General features: G+C 38.4%; 1 protein-coding gene across 3 annotated transcripts in view; it reads right to left on the bottom strand.

Moving 5' to 3' along the window:
* PAPPA2 (pappalysin 2) overlaps window positions 1-23,590 on the bottom strand; it is a 376,815-nt gene that overhangs the window by 239,328 nt on the left and 113,897 nt on the right. For all 3 annotated transcript variants that reach the window (XM_064370884.1, XM_064370885.1, XM_021668059.2), the window contains exon 3: window positions 8,113-9,184. In XM_064370884.1, the coding sequence (XP_064226954.1) occupies window positions 8,113-9,184 (1,072 nt within the window). The remainder of the gene's footprint in view (window positions 1-8,112; window positions 9,185-23,590) is intronic.

Here is a 23,590-nt window from a genome sequence, read left to right as displayed (position 1 = left end):
ACAACCACTGGACAGCACTCCGGGTAAGAAGTGAGATAAACCTTGATGCTGAGGAAATTAATAATAGATGAGCAGCTTCCTCCAGAGGCTGGTGCTCTGATGGAACCTCAGAAAAGTCCCTGATGGCCACACCAACTGTATGTCTCACCCACTGCCCACAGTACAGTTTTGACATCAAGGGAATAAGGGTCTGGTCAGGGGAAGACCTACAACAAGATTTCATTTATATATCACTGAAGTAATTACAAACAAGAGTCCAAGAAAAAGAAAATAGAAAAAAAAAATGTGTAAGGGTGCAGCTGTCTTTCAAACTCTTGGGCTTAAATTCTAGGAAGGAACCTCTAAGTGAAATCATCTGAGACAGACTGGCATCTGGCCAAGGCACCTTAATTCCTAGGAAAAAGCTGAAGTATTTTGAACAACTGAGTGTGGTTGGAGACTGGGGTCTCTCCTGAAAAATTTCTAAAAGGAAATATTTTTAACCCAGACAGACCACCTGGCTCACTCACAAGTCTGTCTATTTGGATAGAAAATAAACTATGAAAAGGAGCAAAACAGCTTCCCCCACCCACTCACCTGAGGAGGAAAGTCCACTAAGCCAGGTGAACAGAAAAAAAAACAAAACTGGATTTCATTTGCTCCATAGTACGGTGCCTATTGGAACTGTGGAGAAACTGGCTTGTAGGAAAATAAACAGGAGACATTTCTATTTGTAGGTAAACTTACTGTGCTTATCTATGGAATCTCCTCTTATTTCTTTCCTTCTATTCCCATTGCCAGTTGACGTGAGTATGAGAAGGTAACACTTGCTCTAGAGTTTGCTCTGTCTGTGAATTCTGAAGTGGGGGAACTGAGAGATTTTCTTGTTAGTTTTAAAATTTCTCCTTCTTTTCTTCCTGCCCTCTTCTACCCCTTACACTTATTTTCTCCATGTGTGTTTTTTTTGGCTTCAGGGAACATTGACTCTCAACTTCAAAAGAAACCTATAATGAAGCCTGGTTGATGTCTAACAGACCAGCCACTGCAAGGGCCCAGCCTGACCATGCCTTTGGCTCAACAGCCTCCGGGTGTGGGTGAGCAAAGCACAGCTAACACAAAGCATCCAGGTCTGTGCAGCACCAGTGACTCCACCTGTTCCATTTGATGCCATGTGCCTCTGCTTTCCAGTCCCAAGATATGCCCTTTCTAGTGTACACCTGCAGACGCCACTCTCTGCCATGTCCCCCAGGACAATTCCCAGCCACCCTCTTGAGGACCTCTTTAGAGGGAAGTGTGCCATGGGCAAGCATTGTTATGTATAACAGTCCTCTGCCCTTCAACTCTCCAATGAGTTGCCAACACACAGAGATGTTAGCTCATCACAGCCTTCAGAAACAAATACACAGACAACAAATGTACGGTATCCCACTGTCTGCTTCAGAGCATGGTCAGACTAGATGATTGATGCTTTGTTCAACAATATGTTTTTATTTGGAGAGATTTCTCCACATTATAGCAATATTATTAGATTGAAGATATAAAAACCAAAAAAGAGAGACAAGCAGAGTTTCAGATTTAGTGAAATACTTAGCTCAACTCTATTGTGAAAAGGAGAGAAAGCCTGGGATCGAAAGTAGGCGCAGCAGCAAAGAACCCTATCTCTGAGACATAATTTTAGGGAAAAATATGACAGAAACAATAAATAACCAAAAAGAAGCTGAAGCCTGCAAAGGTCAGGGAAGACAAGTTCCCCTGAGGGTACAGAAATTCCTTTGGGCTCAGCTCCCTAGTATGCACCATAGGGAATAGACAAAGGCATCTGTGATTTTACGGAAGTAGACACTCGACACCCTTCCTTCCCTTAACTCTTGCAGATTGTCTCTTGGGGCAGCTACTATGTAGAAACAGACATCTGGCTTATGTAGCCCTGACTAGTTCCAAGTTCCTTTATCTCTGTAAGTCTGTTCAACTGTCTGGGTAATGTATCTGTAATTCATATCTCCTCCTGACCAGTCCAGAGCCTGATAAGTACTCTCCCTTTGATAGGCCCATCTGTGTTACAGATGTTTGATGCTGGATTCATCAGGCTCTCTTTCTTCTCAGAACCTCTGGGAGAGGAACTACTTTGGGCTAGATTTCTGGTTTCTTGCTGGGGATGGTGGGAATGCATCTTACTTTGTTTTTTGCTGCCATAACAGAATACATGAGAATGGGTAATTTATGAAAAAAAAAGATTTATTCCCTACAGTTCTGGAGGCTGAAAAGTCCAAGGTTGAGGGGCCTGCATCTAGTGAAGGTCTTCTTGCTTCATAATCCCATGGCAGAAGACAGAAGTACAAGAAAGCAGCCATGAGCAAAATCATCCTTTTATCAGAAACTCACTCCTGTGATAACAGCATTAATCCATTCGTGAGGGCAGAGCCATCGTGACCTAACCATCTCTTTTTTTTTTAGATGGAGTTTCACTCTTGTTGCCCAGGCTGGAGTGCAATGGCACAATCTCAGCTCATGGCAACCTCTATCTCCCAGGTTCAAGTGATTCTCCTGCCTCAGCCTCTTGAGTACAAGATAACAGGCACGTGCCACCATGCCCAGCTAACTTGGTATTTTTTAGTAGAGATGGGTTTTTCCATGTTGGTCAGGCTGGTCTTGAACTCCCGACCTCAGGTAATCCACCTGCCTCAGCCTCCCAAAGTGCTGGCATTACAGGCTTGAGCCACTGTGCCTGGCCCTAAGCATCTCTTAAAGCTTCCACCTCTCAACACTGTTGCTTTAGGGATTAAATTTCTAACATATGAACTTCAGAGGACAAGTTAAAACCATAGCAGGAAGATTGAACAGGATTTGGAAGTGAGGAGAGTTATGCATAATCAATCCTTGTACTTCAATGTTAGTGATCAGGTTTGCAGGTCTGTCCACCCTACTTTCTCCTACTCTCCCCTGACCCCTAAACTGTGAGCTTTTGGTGCTTCCACTGTGAGTAGAAAGACTCTGTGCCTGGAGCACTCTGCTCAATAAATGCCTGGCAAAGCATTTTATCAAAGTTTCAGAGTCACGGCATAATGGAATTGTGAGCTTGAGCTCCGGGATTTAATTGTAATAATAGGGAGGATCTACAAAGCTAATCTAGTTCAGAGATAGCCACTAACTCCACCAAGTCACAGGACCACATGGAAACCCAAAGATCTATATTTCTATGAATCAAAGGTCCTTTCAAACAATTCAAGCCATGGTAAAGAAAAGCCATCCCCCATGTTCTGCTTTTAATGCCTCAGCCTGGATTTAAACATAGAGAATTTAGATAAAATTACTGAACTTCTCCTCTAAGTTGTTAGCACTTATCCTTTCCATAGTCTTTATATGTGTCTCTCTGCCTTCCTTCCATGCCTGTCACAATATAGAAGCTTGATAAATAATGATTTTTCAAAATATTGCTTTTGCCAAGTCATAAAAAATATTTTTAATTATAAAAACTCAGCACAAAACATAGGATAGAGAAGGCAGAAAAAACCTACACACAAAATAAGTATAAGAGAGCTGAGCAAAAAGAAAACCTCTCTCCTCCACTATGTTTCTGCCTTCAAATTTCTTTTCTCAAAAAGAGACAATTCAGAGGTAATTATTCATTTTTAGATCATCATAGGTAGAGATTTAAAAGTATAGTTTCTACTGTGAACAAGCATTAGACATTCAAGGAAAGTCACCAGCATAGATAGTCATGAATTTTAAAAATGGTAAAAAAAGAAAAGTTGACTTCAGATGCATCAGATATAACACACACAAAAAAAATTCCAAATGAATCACATTTTTATCTTTGAAAATGTTTGTCTTAAAATTTTTTTAAAGATTACGTTAAAAACAATCAAAGAATAAAAGGGTTTTAAAAGTTTGATTACTAAAATGAAAAAGTAAATAAAGCATTGAAAGACCCGAAAAAATCTCAAAAACAAAAAAAAGGGGAATAAACTAACAAAGAAAATGCAGGAGAGGAAAGAGACAAAGCAAGTTCAGTCGACTCATCCTCAGGAGTATCAGGGATAGCAAAGAGGACAGAGAAAACTGATTGGAGAAATGCCAAAGTAATAATGTAAGAGATTTTTCCAGAGACAAGGGGCATAAGGGTCCGAATTGAACAGTGTTCAACAAAAGAACAATAAAAGGCAAGTTCTAAAAAATAATCTTACAAATCCCTAGAGCAACAAGGCTAAGAATAAGATTCTAAAACATTATATATATATTTATATATATACACACACATACATATATGTGTGTATGTATACACACATACCTATAAAAATACACACAATTATCAGAACAGAAGCTAGAAGCAATTAACAAATTTCTTCACAAGTTTCAGAGAAACTGTTTTTCAATTCAAAATTTTACACCAAGCAAATTTTCAGTTTTGTATGAAGGCAGAATAAAAACATTCTAAGAAGTGCATTTTCAGAAAAGATTACCTAAAACATCTTTTCTTAGAAACTTACTTGAGGATTCTTTCCAGAAAAATAAGGTAGTAAATTAAGAGATATTCATGTAATTCAGGACACAGTGGCTCTAACCCAAAAAAGGCAGTGAAGAGAAGTCCCGGGATGACGACTGTGCAGCAGACCTAAAGATAACTGGCCAAGATTGGAAGAGGAAAACAGAATTAACTAGAAGGAAGCGCCCTAGAAGAGTGTTAAAAAACATGTTTTTTGAAAGGTGAAGAAGAATAATAAGGAGGGGAACATGTTTATAAATATGGTCTACAAATTAGCCGGTAAAATAAAGAACTTGAAAACAATCGAGAATATCAAGAAAGAATAAAAGAAGGAAGGAAGGAAATAGATACTCAACAGGTTGGGCTGGGGTTGGGAAGAAGCTGTGCAAGAAAAGAAATATAATAGACTAGTACTTTGTTCTGCAACAAATAACATTTCACAGTCATACTGCTATAATACATACAATTAATTCAACAAAAAATAGTAAAATAATTATATGGAAGAATGCAAGGGCAAGGAGGGAGATAATGTAAGAGAGTTAGTCTCGTCTCTATCATAGGAAGTCAGTGGATAATGTTTAAAATTTATGAACCAAGCAATATAAGTAATATTTGGAGAAGTACAGGAAACTACCAGAAAAGAAAAACAGGTAAAAAAAAAATAAATATAGCAACCTGTGTGGAGCAAGGACAGAATGTGAAGAAGGATGGGGAAGAGTTAGGCAGGGGATTCTTCTTCTTTTTTCTGCCTTTTGATATAATTTGATATTTTAAACCATGAGCACCTTTTACTTTGAGTTAGTATTTTTAACTATCATAAAGTATAAATACTTCCTTTGTATTCCACAAAGCAGGTTTTATATGTGGGGGTAAGAGAGCCACTTAGGAATAAAGGTTCAAAACACTACTGGGTCTATAAATAGAAGGAGTGAGTTTCCCTTCTGCAGGCAGTGAAGTGAGTACGTTATAAACACCCAGATAAGGACAATGTGGTAGGAATTTAGACAAACAAAGGGAAACTCCGAGGAGAATAATACCCAGGTACCTTGAAAGACAGCTCTCTCAGACAGGGCTGTGAATTATTACTATAAACTAGGAGACCAGACTTTCTCATTTCTCCAGGGGATCCTAAGTGTTGCTAACCACTGCTGTTAGTGAGGTTTAGCTTTTGCTTAAGGTTACCAAAATCTAAAAACCAAACTCAAACAGAATTTTTTAAAATTATACTTTAAGTTCTGGGACATATATATGAGCAGAACATGCAGATTTGTTACACAGGTATACATGTGCCATGGTGATTTGCTGCACCCATCAACCAGTCATCTACATTAGGTATTTCTCCTAATGCTATTCATCCCCTAGCCCTTCACACCCCAACAGGCCACAGTATGTGATGTTCCTCTCCCTGTGTCCATGTGTTCTCATTGTTCCAAACAGAATTTTCTTATACAAATAGTTCTGATCATTTGATTAGTTGTCTTTGCATTATTATGTAAATAAAGGCTTCCCATCTGTCAGCTTTAATAATAATAATAACAGAAGAATAATAAGAATTTTTTTTTTTGAGATGGAGTCTTTCTCTGTCGCCCAGGCTGGAGTGCAGTGGCATGACCTCTGCTCACTGCAACCTCCACCTCCTGGGTTCAAGTGATTCTTCTGCCTCAGCCTCCCCAGTAGCTGGGACTAAAGGTGTGTGCCACCATACCCGGCTAATTTTTTGTATTTTTAGTAGATATGGGGTTTTACCACATTTGTAAGGATGGTCTCAATCTCCTGACCTCATGATCCACCTGCCTCGGCCTCCCAAAATGCTGGGATTACAGGCATAAGCCACCATGCCTGGCCGAATTAATGTTATTTTAGAACTATTTGTGTACATTGAAAACTTTAGAGCTACTTTCTTATACTTTATTTCATTTGATTCACAAAATAACCTGAAAATACTGATAATGCAAGGTATTACTGCAATCATCCTCATTTCATCGACAAGACTTCTGAGTTTCTGAAAGTGACTTGCATAACTTGCAAACTTAGTTAAATAGGAAGGACTCCAAAATTTAACCATTTGGAACCCTTGATTCCGAATCATGTACTCAATTTTTAACACCACATGCTTGAAGTACAAGCTACTCTATTAGTGGTAATTCACACCAAGAGGACTCCCCACACCCAGGGATACCATGAACTACTTGTACAAATTGTGTCCAATACAAAGGCAGCTATCAAGACATTGGGTAGGAGCGGAGCTCCTGTTCTCTCACCTCCCACCAGCCCTATACCCTAGCTCAGGTGAGCCTTTTCATAATTTGAACAAAGGCACCAGTTGTTTACTGGGGATGCTTTGTCCACATACACATATTAACAAGTTCACTAGCTACCTATCTACTTCCTTACCCTCCTCTTTTATGTCCAACCCCTACATCAGCCATCAAATGAGAATCTTCTTACTGGTTTCTGTCTCAGAACAACAGACACATGAGAACCATTTATTCATCAACTTAAACAACTAAACATCAGCTACTATTCTAGGCATTGGGAATATAGTGGTTAACAGAATAAACAAGGGCCCTGATCTCATGGAGCTGATTTTCCAAATAGGAGAAAAACAGACAAATACATGAATGTGAAAGAAAAATTATCAGAAATACTAAGTGTTAAACAGGAAATTTTAATTAGTTGATGTAATAGTAATTGATAGATGCTTTAATTTGAGGGATTAGGAAAGGCCTCCCAGGTGGTAGTATCTAAGCAGATATTTGAATGACAGGAGAGAATCCACCAAGGAAAGATTAAGGAAAAGAGGATTCCAAGAAGATGGAACAGCAAATGCAAAGTCCTAGGGGCAGGAAAAAAGCTTGATCTGTTTAATGGAACAGAATCAAGTCAGTGAGGCTGTGCTATGTGGGTGGGGATGGAGAGGTAGACAGGGGCCAGATTGCATTAAGAGCCTGTGTGTCAGGTAGGGGGTTCAGATTTTATTCTGAGTGCAGTGGAGGAAAAAATCTTAAGAAGGGAAATGACAGGATCTGACTTACCTTTTTCAAAAGATCCTTCTGGATGCTGCATGAAGAATGGGATTTAATGGGGCAACAGTGAAAGATCCCAGTCACCTAAAGGAGACTAGTGGCTAGATGTAGCATGTCTTGTCTTTACAAAACTGCTGAACTGCTCAAACAGCACCAGAGAGTAAACAGACCTAAGGCCTTTTCACAGATTTATATTACTTTGCCAAGACCCAAAGACAATAGGAAGTGTCATCATGTGTAATTAGTACTGACTGGTTTCTATGCCTGGATACCTTGTTTGTTCTCCATGAAGATTTCCCGGCCTCCTCTGGTAAAGTAAGTTGTTCAGTTTCTCTGTGCCCAAGTACCTGGTGCATAGCCCTTTGGGTGCACTTCGCACTGTGTACACAACTTTCTGCCCCACGAATAGTGAGTTGTGTGAGGGCTGTCTCTTATCTCAGTCATCTGTGTCCCTAATTACATAACAGAACACCTAGCACTTCACAGAAGATTAATACTGTCTGATGGGGTGGATTAATGTTTTATTCAGGGACTGTGTGAACACGTTTGTCTCCAAAACCAAAGGATAAAATGATGTTAGAAATGCACCCTACAAGTAGGCCACCCCAAACCCCAATCCCTTACCTCCTGGGTGAGTCAGGGTCAAAGCAGGTCTTGCGCACATCAGCCACCTGGGGGTCGCAGCAGTCCCCATCGTCAAAGTCGTTCAGCATGTTGTTGCACTCCGCGTGACAGAGCCCATCCCTGCGGTTCCAGGAGTAGCAGCGGCCCTGCCGGCGGCAGTCACCCCCATCATAGCCTGTGAGTGGGTGCTCACACTCGGGGTCGCAATGGTCATTTCCTATCTTGCTGGGCTCACAGTTCACAAGCACAACCCGGTGTCGCAGGGTAGAATTGAGGACCTGGTGGACGCTCAGCTGCCAGCTGATGTTGTAGCGGTTGAAGGCCTCATTCAGTGCCTCGTGCTGCAGACGAATCTGCTCCTCGCTCACAATGGGGTTTAGGCCCTCATCATCGCAGATGTTCACGACCTGGTAGCGTATCACCTTCTCTCCCCGAAGGGGCCAGTATCCATTGTATTGGGAGATCAATTCCACATTGTCACAAACCGTTTGCCCACAGAGTGGGGGCCGCAAAGGCGACAGAATCTCAGGCTCTGGCTCAAAGCCCTGGAGAACCTCAAGTCGTGGGTATTTCTCATCTCTAAAGGGAACCCACTCTGTGTTCAGAGGCTCAAAACTCGCTGTCAGGACCAAGTCAGTCATCTCCTCCTCCCCACTTGAATGCTGAGAACCGTTTTGAAAATGGCTTTGTGGGAGGGCGGTTGACCAGAAAACCAGTGTGCCCAGGTGTCCACGGAAATAGTGTCTATCCTCAGATCTGTCTCCCCCGAGGAGCAAACAGCGGCAGGATGCCATGAAGGGGCTGTTCAGTGGACCAGATTGGCCGAGACTGCTAGCCACCTGAGTGCCATCCACATACAGAGCCATACGCTGTCCATCGTAAGTGGCTGCCAGGTGGGTCCATGTGCCTGGTTGGTAGCGACTGTGGCTAATCAAGATGGTGGCTTTCTTCATGCGATCAGTACGGAGGGAGAAGAAGAAGCGAGCATCCCGCTTTCCCTTGTCCTTCCCTGAGCGGATCCCCAGGGCCCAGCCTTTGTCACTGACGGTGTGGGAGCAGTTATCAAACACACCTGGGAAAGAAGGAAGAATCGAGGGAAGAGATACCAGATACAAAGAGGAATGGAGAAAGGGAGAAGAAAGCCCATGTAAATAACAAGAATGCAGGTTTTTAATGGGGAAAAAAGTAAGTGACCCAGATTTCTCACCTGAGATGCCTATTCATATCCCTATATTAGGCTGTTCTGGCATCTCCTATCCCCAAAAGGAATCTGATTTGAGATTCCACCCAAGTTAACTCATTCTGGTATGTTTACATAACCAAAATGGAAGCTGAAAAGCAGATATTCAATGCAAATGGCAAGAATCCTCTAGCACTTCATCACAAATGTGCTTTGCGCTGACTGGCTTTGAGTCCGTGCCTTTCTTCGTTGATCCTAGCTCTTTCCCATTTCCTCAGAAGCCATGAGGGTAGTCAAATTTTTTGCAAATGACAGCCATCCCCTACCCTCTGGAAGGTGATTTTTCTCTACTGAACATTAAAAGGATGATACTCATGGAGAAAACAAGTTGATAAGTCAGGGAGTCTTTCTAAAGAAGACGGTAACATCCCAGACGTCATTCCTAGCCCACTATTCCCTCTAACACCTCTCATGGGTAAGGATGCTCATCCACAGTGAACAACTGTTTCCCAGAGAAAGCAATATGGCACTGCCCCATGGCCCTAGTTTAAAAAACTAGCCACTGAGTTAGTAGAATGACTGCTCTATACCCAGTAACACCCACCACAGTACAGAAGCAGATCGTTTCCAGATTAATAAAGGTCCTATCATACACTAACTGCCTTGCGCAGAGCAGGTATAGGGTTGTTAAATCTAATTGAATAAACAAAGGATAAAACACCCATAAAAAGCTAGATCATTAATAAATTGGCAGCAGGAAGGGGCACAAACTTTCATATGTGGCATGATCACAGTTGGGACTCAGGCAGTTTGGAGGCCTTAAATGTTCCTAGCAACTCATCTTCAGTTTACTCACCAACTCCCCCTCAGTACCTCTTCTAGTACACAGTCTCTCAGGAATAGCTTTTACTTATAAATCACACGAAGGCAGTACGTTCACATAGGAAATGCTTAATAAATACTGCTTGCACTGATGAATAAATGATGGAAAAATCTACTAGTCTTTGGATCAGATACATGGGTAAACATCAAGAGTCATTTTCCCCAAGCTTGTTAAATAAGAATTTTATTTGTTCCCTGACCTCCTATACAATCCAGTCCAACAATAATTCTCTGTAGACAGTCTAGATTTATAAGCCATGAGGCTTCCTATTCTGATGGCAGGCAAGTGTTTTATAAGTGGCTATGTTTCCAAAAGTGATAGAATATCTTCTCTTCTGTCTTCAGTATATATTAATAACTTGTTGTTTATAAAATAAAAGTACTTTTTAGCAAAAATATTTCCTCCCAAACCCAGCTATTCTAATAATTATACTTTGAATTACTAGTGATGAGTACACTACAGTACAATAGGGTGTTCCGATTTTCATTTGGGTGTTTTTGTTGTCATTGTTTTTACACTAAAGTCTATCTGTTAGAGAAGTATAAGGAATACTCCTCTACAAACCCTTGAGTAGATTTTCAAAAAAGCCAACAAATCTAGTGAGATTAATGCTAAGTTCCCTGACTCATATTTTCTCCTGGTCCACTTATTTTAATAAGTACTAAGTAGCCTTAATTATCTATCTGACCTACGAACACGTGTACTGCAATATTGAATATCAGGACCATGGAGTTAATAATCTATCAGCTGTTTGCTGATTTTGTTACTTCATATTTGTTACATACACACAGGTATATATATATATGAGTTCAGATATATACTGTGAGGCTTGACATATAAGTTACCAGATAATTAACATGATTATCTGCCAAGCATCTAGTTGCAATTTTAAACACTTTAATTTGCTGTCCTTAGAACATCTCATCTATCATCAAAAATATAATTGTTCTTACCTGTCTCATAGAAAGGTATACAATTATTAATAGTGTCTCTAAAATGGTATTTCTAACTTTTTGAGATACTAAATAAAAGATGGACCACTCTGATTATACTAGTCTAGTTCTGATTAATATAAGTTTTGCAATTATATCAAAAAAAATTTATAGCCAAGAGCACTAAGATAATCTATTTTACTTGTGAGGTGTAGGCAGTAAGTAGAAGGATTATTTTGAATGATTACCCAAGTAATGATTCTTTGCTGTCTAACTTATTAAGATGTCCAAGCAGCAAATGAAAAACCTCACTAGGTGCTTAGATAACTACATTTTACTTGCTTTGTTACCATTATTCATACTTCATCTGTATGAAGATAAATAGTTGCTGAAGCACCATCCTGCACTCCTCCTAGTTAAAAAGACATACTTAGCAAATAGAATTCTCTAACTCAATGTCAACAACTCTAGTTGTGAATGAGAGTCACATGTGAGGCTTTAACAAATAGACTATTTTCAAGCCATGTTGAGAGATTATTCCATATTACAAAAGAAATTAGTTTCTCGCTGCCACTTAGTAGAACAAAATGCAGAAGACAGAAGTTGAGAGCCTTAGTATTTTTCATCCAGTAAAGGAAAGTTAGCAAGATTGATATCAATGGTAAGTTAAATCAGACATGAAAGTGTAAAGCTCATCTGAAATTCTTTTAAATCATTTGTTTAAAAATTATACTAGATCAGGCATCTTAGATTTGTCTAAGACGTCTACGAAACAGTAATACATACTTGTTCATCAATTCAGCAAATTAATGGAATGAGAGGTAGTCAAGATAAATGAGGACCTCTTATGAATAAGTGCACAGAAACAGACTAAATTAGCTCACCCATGCAACTGCAGGTTTGGTAGATATTACAAAGCAATACTATCTGCCAATCTCAGTACTTGGTGCTAGAGATTCAATAATGATCAAATAGTTATATGATATCATAGAGAGTTCAATATAGTGCAGAAAATAAACCTAAAATAAATAACAATGGAATATGCTGAGTACTGAAAGTATAAATAGCTATGGGAGCAGCAAAAGGACCTCTTCATTAAAACATGGACGTAACATAGCAGAAATTCTTCCTAAAGTCACTAAATGTCAATGTTCCAGCACTGACCTGTCTTGTTAATAATTTGATTCCTAGAAGGCACCCACCATCCAAATCTGCCCATGAGATGAGTGCTACCTTGATTACCAGTCAGACTGTCTGGGAAGGCTAGAGAGCGCCAAAGCCAAAGAATTCCAGAGATAAAGTCAGACATTGCCAAGCCCAGCGTCCTGCCAGTTTACTCAGTAATATTTATTGTTAGAGTCCTCAGAGTCTGCCTTTATATAATTACTCACTTCAGCCAAATCTTCTACACTGGAAGAGAGAGTGTGTGTGTGTGTGTGTGTGTGTGTGTGAATATATTTACTTTAATTTAGCCTGTAATGTTATCTCTCATTTATATAGTCATTGAGCTTTCCAAGTAAATCTTTTGTATACTATTATTTAAGTGGCAAAACCATCCTCTGAGGTAGGTAAAGTTCCTTTATTTTATAGATGAAGGCACTGAGGCTCTGAGAGATCAGGTGTCAAGCTGGGTGCAGAGAGTGCACTAGAACCAAGAGATCATGATTTTCAGCCCAGAACAGTTTTCTACCAAACTTATGCTAGGAAAGACCATAGTGCATGTGGTTAACAACATGAGTCAGCCAGAAATTATAACCTAAAATCTATCACTTACATGCTGTATAATCTCAAAAAAAGTTTTATCACTTTGCGGAGCTCTGGTTTCCTTATTTGCAGGTTTTACGTGAGAAAATCTGTGCATCTTCAGCATCCTTCAGCCACAAGCTGAGACCTTAGACCTCATGAGGTTGTTATGAGAATTAGATAAAATAACACATGTGAAGTATCTTGGCACAGTGTTCAGCTCATATAAAGTAATTAATAAACATTAGCTATTTTGAGGAGAACGAGTTTCATGATGTGTTATCAAAGGAAATAACAAATTAGATATAAAACCAGTAGTATCATGGTAAATGTTTAACAACTGGTCCTCTGAAGATTAAAAACAAAAAAAATCCAAGTCCTGATTTGCAACATTTGCCAACTTCTGTGGTATAAATTACTCCAAAAATGGCCAATTTTAAGTTACCAATATGATGTCAATGAACATGGGTTTGGGAAGAGATGTGTACAATTAATTGGCTCTGGTGAACCAGTTTGAGCCAATTCCATTACTGCAAAGACTAAAAAGGAAAGCAATTGCAAGCTGCCAAGTGTCTCCTTTTCCCTTTGACTACTAAAGTTAGATGTGGCTGCTTTGCTGATAATATTATTTTTTGCAATTTAAAAGGGGATAAATATTGCCTATACTCTGAGTTTTTACCCATAACATGTCTACTGGAGGACCCAGTGACCAACTGTGCCTGTGAACAAAATGTGTCTATCCCAGGTCTGCTTTTCTGCATCCTTTACCTACAAACTGGGGTCATAGAGAAGCCTGCACAGCTCTCTACATGCTCTCAGAAGGGACCTTCAGCCCTACTTTCTTGACTTCATTAAGCAAAAGTAAGATAAACTTTGTTTCAAAAGAAAAATTGCAGAATCCCACGTTGAGGAGACTTCTCCTTCTTCTTAGTCTAGCAAAGTATGGCAAAACCAATGCAGTCCAAGCCAAGACAATATACATGGTGAAACTCTTGAGTTTGTGCAACACTGAGATTTTATAATTTTGGATGTACGTGAGATAGAGGCAAACATGTTATAACTGTTGTTTATTCATCAAAGCCACACATTCTTGGAAAGAACAGAGGGACCAGTACATGAATATGATTTATGAAATTACTCAACACTAAACTGAACTATGATAGCCCATGGATTAGAAAAATCAGATCAAACGATGTAACTCAAAAGACAGTGGTGGTGTGGAAGCCAAACATTTGGACCACATCATCTTAAAACTGTAAGAATCATTTTCTCAACTCTTTCTTGCAACTGGCTTCCATCATATATGTTTACTAAACTTAAAACTATTCAAGCACCTTACCTTGTATTTAATCTGAGTTTTGAGAGAAAGAAAAGTAAATTGAGGGAGGATACCTTGTTCACTGTATTCCTGCTCTCGACTCCAAAAATTCTTAGAGACCATGGGCATCTTAAAAGAGCAATATGCTGGTGTGGGCCTTAGCAAACCTCATGTGCATCCAGTTCTCTACTATCATTAATTACCAGCACTTGGAATTGATAGAGTCAATTATCCTCAAGGAGAAAGGTTTTCTCTCAAACTGGAATGTAGTCCTCCAGAGTGACTATGAACAATTATAATCAAGCACTGGACATCATAGAGTTACAAATGGCTGTTTCATGAAAAAAAATTTTGAATGTGGCCCCTGTAAAGTAGTAATCCTGCTTCTTTCCATTACTGCTTGAGTAATGGAAACCTGAGTTGTTTCTTGATGCTCAGGATATCTGTTGCTTATGCCAAAAGAGATAAAGAGACTTGAATTATCTTTTATTATTTGTCTACTATGTTCAACTCTATCGCTGGTGGACATGCCCCACCCACAACGAAGTCCTGAAAAACAGCTTGGCAGCCCACCTTAGGTAGACACATCTTCAGACTGACCAAATGACTGCGTGCCTGTTCTTGAGGCCTGAAAAACCACCCAGTGGGCTTGCCCCTCAAGGACACACCCCCAGGCCGGTCAAGGAGCCATGTGGCCACACCCCTGGCCAGAGTAACAGGCCCACAGCCCCAGCCTCAGTGAGCCAGACCCCAAGCTGGCTGACTTGCCATGGGCATTATGTGTATCACATTTCTCCCTCCACCTAAGAAACAGTCCAGCAAGCACACACCCAGCAAAGTTGTGCCACTGCTGCCACAAACTCTTGCTGCCTAGGCCACTGAGATACAAAAATCACTAGTATGAATTACAGCAAAATAAACTGCCTGGAGACTACTGTGTTTACCTGGAATTAAAGCCAACATACACTACCCAACTGATACCATAAGATCCATCTATAGAAATAAGTATTTTCCTAAGGATGCCCTCTCTCACCACTCCCATCTGATACACTATTGGAAGTTCTGGCCAGGGCAATCAGGCAAGAGAAAGAAATAAAGGGTATTCAAAGAGGAAGTCAAGTTGTCTCTACTTGCAGGTGACATGATTTTACATTTAGAAAATTCCATCATCTCAGCCCCAAAACTTCTTGAACTGATAAGCAACTTCAACAAAGTCTCAGGATACAAAATCAATGTAAAAAATCACAAGCATTCCTTTACACCAACAATAGACAATCAGAGGACCAAATCATGAAAGAACTCCCATTCTAATCACTACAAAGAGAATAAAATACCTACGAATATAGCTAACAAGCATTGTGAAAGACCTCTTCAAGACGAACTACAAACCACTACTCAAGGAAGTGAGAGAGGGAACAAACAAATGGAAAAACATTCCATCCTCATGGATAGGATGAATCAATATCATGAAAATGGCCATATGGCCCAATGTAACTTATAGATTCAATGCTATTCCCATCAAGTTACCACTGACATTCTTCACAGAATTAGAAAAAACTATTTTAAATTTTATATGGCATCAAACAAGATCCCATATAGCCAAGACAATCCTAAGCAAAAAGAACAAAGTTCTTTTTGGAACTTTGTTCCAAAAAGGCATCACACTACCTGATTTCAAACCATACCACAAGGCTACAGGAACCAAAAACAGCATGGTCCTGGTACCAAAACAGAGATACAGACCAATGGAACAGAACAGAAACCTCAGAAATCACACCACACATCTACAACCATCTGATTGTTGACAAACCTGACAAAAATAGACAATGGGGAAAGGATCTCCTATTCAGTAAATGATGCTGGGAAAACTGTCTAGCTATATGCAGAAAACTAAAACTGAATCCCTTCCTTACACTTTACACAAAAATTAACTCAAGATGGATTAAAGACTGAAATGTAAAATCCCAAACCGTAAAAAACCCCTATAAGAAAACCTAGGCAATACCATTCAGGACATAGGCATGGGCAAAGACTTCATGACAAAAATGCCAAAAGCAATTGCAACAAAATCCAAAAATAGACAAATGGGATCTAATTAAACTAAAGAGCTTCTGTACAGTAAAAGAAACTATCATCACAGTGAACAGGCAACCTTCAGAATAGGAGAAAATTTTTGCAATCTATCCATCTGACAAAGGTCTAATATCCAGAATTTATGAGGGACTTAAACATATTTACAAGAAAAAGACAAACAACCTATTAAAAAGCAAGCAAAGGATATGAACAGATACTTCTCAAAAGAAGACATTTATGCAGCCAACAAACATGAAAAAGAAGCTCAACATCACTGATCATTAGAGAAAGGCAAGTCAAAACCACAATGAGATACCATCTAGCACCAGTTAGAATGGTGATCATTAAAAAATTAGGAGACAGATGCTGGAGAGGATGTGGAGAAACAGGAACGCCTTTACATTGTTGGTGGGAGTGTAAATTAGTTCAACAATTGTAGAAGACAGCGTGGCATTTCCTCAAGGACCTAGAACTAGAAATACCATTTGATCCAGAAATCCCATTACTGGGTATATACTCAAAGGATTTTAAATCATTCTATTATAAAGACACATGTACATGTATGTTCATTGCAGCACTGTTCACAATAGCAAATATACTTGGAACCAACCCAAATTCCCATCAATGATAGCCTGGATAAAGAAAGTATGCACATATACACCATGGAATATTATGCAGCCATAATAAAGGATGAGTTCATGTCCTTTGCAGGGACGTGGATGAGTCTGGAAACTATCATTCTCAGCAAACTGACACAAGAACAGAAAACCAAACATGGCATGTTCTCACTCATAAGTGTCTGTTGAACAATGAAAACACATGGACACAGGGAGGGGGATGTTACACACCAGGGTCTGTTTTGGGGGGTGGGAGCTAGGGGAGGGATAGCAGGGGGTGGGGAGATAGGGGAGGGATAGCATTAGGAGAAATACCTAACGTGGATGGCAAGGTGATGTATGCAGCAAACCATCATGGAACGTGTATACTTATAGAACAAACCAGCACATTCTTCACATGTACTCCAGAACCTAAAGTATAATTTTTATAAAGAATGAAAAAAAAGCCTACAAAAATGTATGAAAAATCAGTAAGTGAACAAATATTGGCATTATGGGAGTTACAGAAAGAGAAGAGAAGAGGTGAAGAAAACATATTTAATGAAATAATAGTGAAAAACTTCTCATGTGTTGGAAGAAGGGTGGACATTCAGATCCAATAAACTCCAAAGTCTCCAAATATATTTAACCTAAACAAGTCCTCTCCAAGACACAATTGACTTTGCCAAAAGTCAAAGACAAAAATGCCTAGAGAAAAATATACTATCAAGTCACATATAAGAGAATACCCATAGCCTAACTGCAGATGTCTCAGCAAAAATCTTACAGGCCAGAAGAGAATGGAATGAAATATTTGAAGTAGTAAAAGAAAAACAAACAAACAAACAAATCTCTCAAACAAGAATGCTACACCCAGCAAAGCTATTCTTAGAAATGAAGGAGAAATAAAGTCTTTGTCAGATAAGCAGAAACTTGGAGAATTCATCACCACTAGACCAGCCTTACAAGAAATGCTTAAAGGAGTCTTACCTCTGGAAGCAAAGATATAGTAACTACAAGTGTTCATGAAGACATATGAAAGTACAAAACTTACAAATAGAGCAAATACACAAAAAAGAAAGAAACCAAACTTTATCACTTCAGAAAACCATGCCAAATAAGAGATAAGAGAGAAAGTAAAGAATAAAGAACATACAAAACAATAAGAAGCAATCAACAAAATGAACTAAATTCCCCAACTAAAAAATATAGATTGACCAAAGGGATTTTTAAAAGAACCAACTATATGTTGCCTGTAAGAAACTCAATTCACCTGTAAAGACACACATAGACTGAAAGTGAAAAACAATGTTTCGTGCAAATGGAAATCAAAAATAAACAGGAAAAGCTATACTTATATACAATAAAACAGACTAAGTCAAAAACAAAAACAAAAAAAAAATACAAAAGTTAATTATATAATAACAATGAAATCAATTCAGCAAGAGGATGTAACAATTATGTATGCATGTATGCACCCAATACAAGAGCATCCAGATATATAAAGCAAGTATCAGATCTAAAGGGAGAACTAGACCCCAGCTCCCATTCTCAGCACTGGACAGATCAACTAGATGTGATACCAACAACAACAACAAAAATCCCATCAGATTTGAACTGGACCATAGACCAAACAGACCTAACAGAAAATTTACAGAACATTTCACACAACAGCTGCAGAATACACATTCTTTTCATCAATACATTAGGACACAAAACAAATGTCAAAACAATTTTTTTCAAGATAAGGTTTTGCTCTGTCACCCGGGCTGGAGTTCAGTGGCACTACAGCCTCAACCTTCTGGGCTCAAACAATCCTCCTACCTCATCCACCCAAGAAGCTGGGACTACAGGTGTATGCCACCACATCTACCTCTTTTTTTATTTTTAGTGGAGACAGGGTCTAACTATGTTGCCCTGGATGGTCTTGAACTCTTGGGCTCAAGCAATCCTCCCACCTGAGTCTCCTAAAGTGTTAGGATTACAGGTGTGGACCATTATGCCTAGCCTCAAAATAATTTTAAAAATTAAAGTCAGTCAGACAGAGTGACTCTTGCCTATAATCCCAACATTTTGGGAGGCCAAGACAGGTAGATCACTTGAGCCCCAAAATTCAAGACCAATCTTGGAAAAATAGTGAGACTGTGTCTCAAAAAAAAGAAAAAACAATTACATCAAGTATCTTATCTGACTACAATTGATAAAATGAGAAATCAACAATAAGAGGAACATTTTTGAAACCATAAAAACACATGGAAATTAAACAACATACTCCTGAATATCTAATGGGTGAAGAAATCATAAGATAATATATAAATTTCTCAAAAAAAATGAAAATAGAAACACAAGATACCAAAACCTATGGGATACAGCCAAAGCAGTATTGAGGCAAGATTACAGCTATTAAAAACCTACATCAAAAATTGGAAATATTTCAAAAAACAACCTAACCAAGCACCTCAAAGAATGAGAAAAGCAAGTACAAACCAAACCAAAAATTAGAAGGAAATAAATAAAAATAAAAGGAGAAATAAACAAAAGAAAGACTAAAAAATACGAAATTTAAATGAAACAAAAACTTGGTTTTTTGAAAATATGTTAAAATGGACAAAACATTAGCTAAAGTTAAAAAGAAAAAGGCCCGGGGCCGGGCGCGGTGGCTCACGCCTGTAATCCCAGCACTTTGGGAGGCCGAGGCGGGTGGATCACGAGGTCAAGAAATCGAGACCATCCTGGTCAACATGGTGAAACCCCGTCTCTACTAAAAATACAAAAACTTAGCTGGGCACGGTGGTGCGTGCCTGTAATCCCAGCTACTAAGGAGGCTAAGGCAGGAGAATTGCCTGAACCCAGGAGGTGGAGGTTGCGGTGAGCCAAGATTGCGCCATTGCACTCCAGTCTGGGTAACAAGAGCGAAACTCCCATCTCAAAAAAAAAAAAAAAAAAAAAGAAAAAGAAAAAGGCCCAAATAAATAAAATCGGAAATGAGAAGATGTTATAATTGATAACACAGAAATACAAAAGATCATTAGAAACTATTATGAATGCTCCAATAAATTCAAAAATCTAGAAAAAAATGGATAAATTCCTGGACACATGCAACCTGCCAAGATTTAACTAAAAAGAGATAGAAAACTTGAAACAGATCTCTAACAGGTAACAAGACCGAATCAGTGATTAAAAAAGTATCTCGACAAAGAAAAGTTTTCACTGCTTCACTACAGAATTTAACCAAATCTTTAAATAACTAATATGAATTATTTTCAAACTAATCCAAAAAAATTTAAAATAATGTAGTTCTTCTAAACTCATTCTACTAGGCCAACATAACCCTAATACCAAAACCAGACAAGGATATAGCAAAAAAAGAAAACTACCTACCAATATCCGACAAATACATATGTGAAAATCTTCAACAAAATATTAGCAAACTAAATCCAACAGCACATTAAAAAAAAAAAATACACAATGATCAAGTCAAATTTAACCCAGAGATGCAAAAATGGTATAAAAATTATTTATTCATCTCAATGGGCATATTATGGAAAAACATTTAATAAAATTCAACATCTCTTAATAATAAAAACTTTCATAAATTAGGTAGAAGGAAAGTACCTAAAAAAGGCTATATGTGACAGCTAACATTGTACTGAATAGGGAAAATAAAAAAGTGTTTTCTCTAAGAACTGGAACAAGACAAGGATGCCCACTCTCACCACTCTTATTCAACATAGCACTGGAAGTCCTAGTAAAGCAATTAGACAAGAGAAGAAAATAAAAGGCACCCAAATTGGAAAGAAGCAAGTAAAATTATCCATTTGCAAGTGAAGTGATCTCATATAAAGAAAAACCTAAAGACTCTACCAAAAAAATAAAAATAAAAATAAAAACTTATAACTCACAAATTCAGTAAAGGTGCAGGATACAAAATCAACATACCAAAATCAGTAAAATTTTTATATGCTAACAGCAATCAATCTAAAAAAGAAATTAAGAACAGAATCTCATTTAGAATAGCTACAGAAACAATAAAACACCTAGGAATAAGTGTAACCAAGAATGTAAAAAATCTCTACAAGGAAAACTACAAAACACTGATGAAAGAAACACAGAAGGCACAAATTAATGAAAAGACATCTCATACTAATGGATTTAAAGAATATTGTAAAAATGACCATGCTAACAAAAGCAATCTACATATCAGGGCAACCCCTATCAAAATAGCAATGGTATTCTTCATAAAAACAGAAAACACAATCCTAAAATTTTACATGGAACCACAAAAGCTCTCAAATAGCCAACACAATCCTGAGCAAAATGAACAAGGCTGGAGGCATCACACTACCAGACTTTAAAATATGCTACAAAGCTACAGTAACCAAAATATCATTGTACTGGCATAAAAATACACAAATACACCAACAGAACATAACAGAGAACCCAGAAATTAATCCATGTATCTATAGCAACTGATTTTTGACTAAGGTACTAAGAACATTGACTGGGGAAGGGAAAATCTTTTCAATAAATGGTGCATGGAAAACTGGATATCCATATGTAGAAGAAGGAAACCAGACCCCCACCTCTCACTGTATTAAAAAAAATTCAAAATGGATTAAAGACCTAAATGCAAGACACAAAATGATAAAGCTGCTAGAAGAAAATATAGGAGAAACACTTCAGGACATTGGTTTGGCAAAAGATTTAACGAATAAGACTTCAACAGCACAGGCAACAAATGAAAAAATAAACAAATGAGATTACATTGAACAAAAAAGTTTATGCACAGCAAAAGAAACAACTGAAAGAGTGAAAGACAATGTAGAATGCAAGAAAATAGTTACAACTATTCATCCAACAGTGGATTAATATGCAGAATATACAGAAAACTCAAACATTTCAGTGGCAAAATACAAATAATAAGATGAAAAAAATGAGCAAATGATCTGAACAAATATTTCTCAAAAGAAGACATACGATAGCCAAGAAATATATGAATAACTATTCAACATCATTAATTATCAGGGAAATGCCTATTAAAATAACAATAAGATATCATTTCACCTTAGTTGCGATGGTTATTAAAAAGACATAAAAAAAACAAACAAAAAATAAATGCTGGCAATGATGAAGAGAAAAAGGAACTCTTATATACTGTTGGTGGGAACGTAAACTGGTACAGCCACTATGGAGAAGAGCATGGAGGTTCTTCATAAAACTGCAAATAGAACTATCCTATAATCCACCAATGCCAGTACTGGGCATTTATGCAAAGAAAAGGAAATCGATATGTTTTTACAGCATTGTTCACAATAGCCAATATATAGAATCAACCCAAGTGCCCAGCAACAGATGAAGAAAGAAAATGCAGTATGTAAACACAATTTAATATTATTCAGCCATAAAAAAGAATGGAATTCTGTCATTTGCAGCAACATAGAAAAAACTGGGAGACATCACGTTAAGTGAAATAAGCCAGGAACAGAAGGTTAAACATTTCATATTCTCATTCATATGCAGAAGCTTAAAAAGTTGATCTCTTAGAAGTGAAAAGCAGAACAGAGGTTTTAGAGGCTTAGAAGGGTAGCAGGAAGAGTGAGATAGGGAGAAATTTGTTAAATGATACAGAATTGCAGTTAGGTAGGAGGAGTAATTTCTAGTGCTCTATAGAACTGTACGATGACTATGGTTAAACTAATCATGATATATTTTTTAATAGCTACAAGAGAAGATATTTAATGATCTCAATACAAAAAAAAGGATACATGTTTTAGATGAAGGAAATGTTACTCAGATTTGATCACTACATATTTCATAAATACAATTATTACATAGCAATTTTAAAAACAAATGAAGGGGCCGGGCATGGTGGCTCACGCCTGTAATCCCAGCACTTTGGGAGGCTGAGGCGGGCGGATCACGAGGTCAAGAGATCGAGACCATCCTGGTCAACATGGTAAAACCCCGTCTCTACTAAAAATACAAAAAATTAGCTGGGCACGGTGGCGCGTGCCTGTAATCCCAGCTACTCGGGAGGCTGAGGCAGGAGAATTGCCTGAACCCAAGAGGCGGAGGTTGCGGTGAGCCGAGATCGCGCCATTGCACTCCAGCCTGGGTAACAAGAGTGAAACTCCGTCTCAAAAAATAAATAAATAAATGAAAAATTGTAAATGTCTGCTGCTCTAGGTGCTGCACATGTGCCACTCTATTAACCTATACCACAAATGCATGAGCTGAGTGTATCAGACCAAAAAACTGAGAATCAGAGAAGTTGAGCAAGTCATCCACCATCTCACCATTAGCAAATGCCAGAAAGGGATCAAAACCAAGTCTATTTGACCAAAAAGCTCATGGTCTTCCTACTACACTAAAACATTTTAAATACTAAATAATCAGTTCTTAGTTGTTGTTTTCGGGCAAGAAGAGTGACATAGGCTGGTGAGGGCGATATTAACACATTTGCAGACCACTACTTGCAGATGACCGGGATCTGACTCAAAAAGTATGTACAGACTGACATCCACACCTGGAAATAGTTTGGAGGAGGGAAAAGAGGGGCTGGCCCAGCTATTTATATCTCCCTGTTAGCCATTACCTAAATTGACAGGGTGTCTTGCTGAACATTTGGTAAAATTTCTGGATGGTCCTGCAGGCTTTTGACACATAACATTTAGTAATCACTTTTAGAAGACCCCAAGATAAGGAGGGTCTAATGGGAAGAGCAGACAACTGAGAAGTCACTTCCAAACCAGT

Source organism: Aotus nancymaae, unplaced genomic scaffold (genome assembly GCF_030222135.1).
Source record: "Aotus nancymaae isolate 86718 unplaced genomic scaffold, 86718_ANA_hifiasm-v0.15.2.pri h1tg000108l, whole genome shotgun sequence".
NCBI classification, from domain to species: domain Eukaryota; kingdom Metazoa; phylum Chordata; class Mammalia; order Primates; family Aotidae; genus Aotus; species Aotus nancymaae.
The sequence above is the reverse complement of the archived record's forward strand: the minus strand, read 5'-3'. Positions and strand labels throughout refer to the sequence as shown.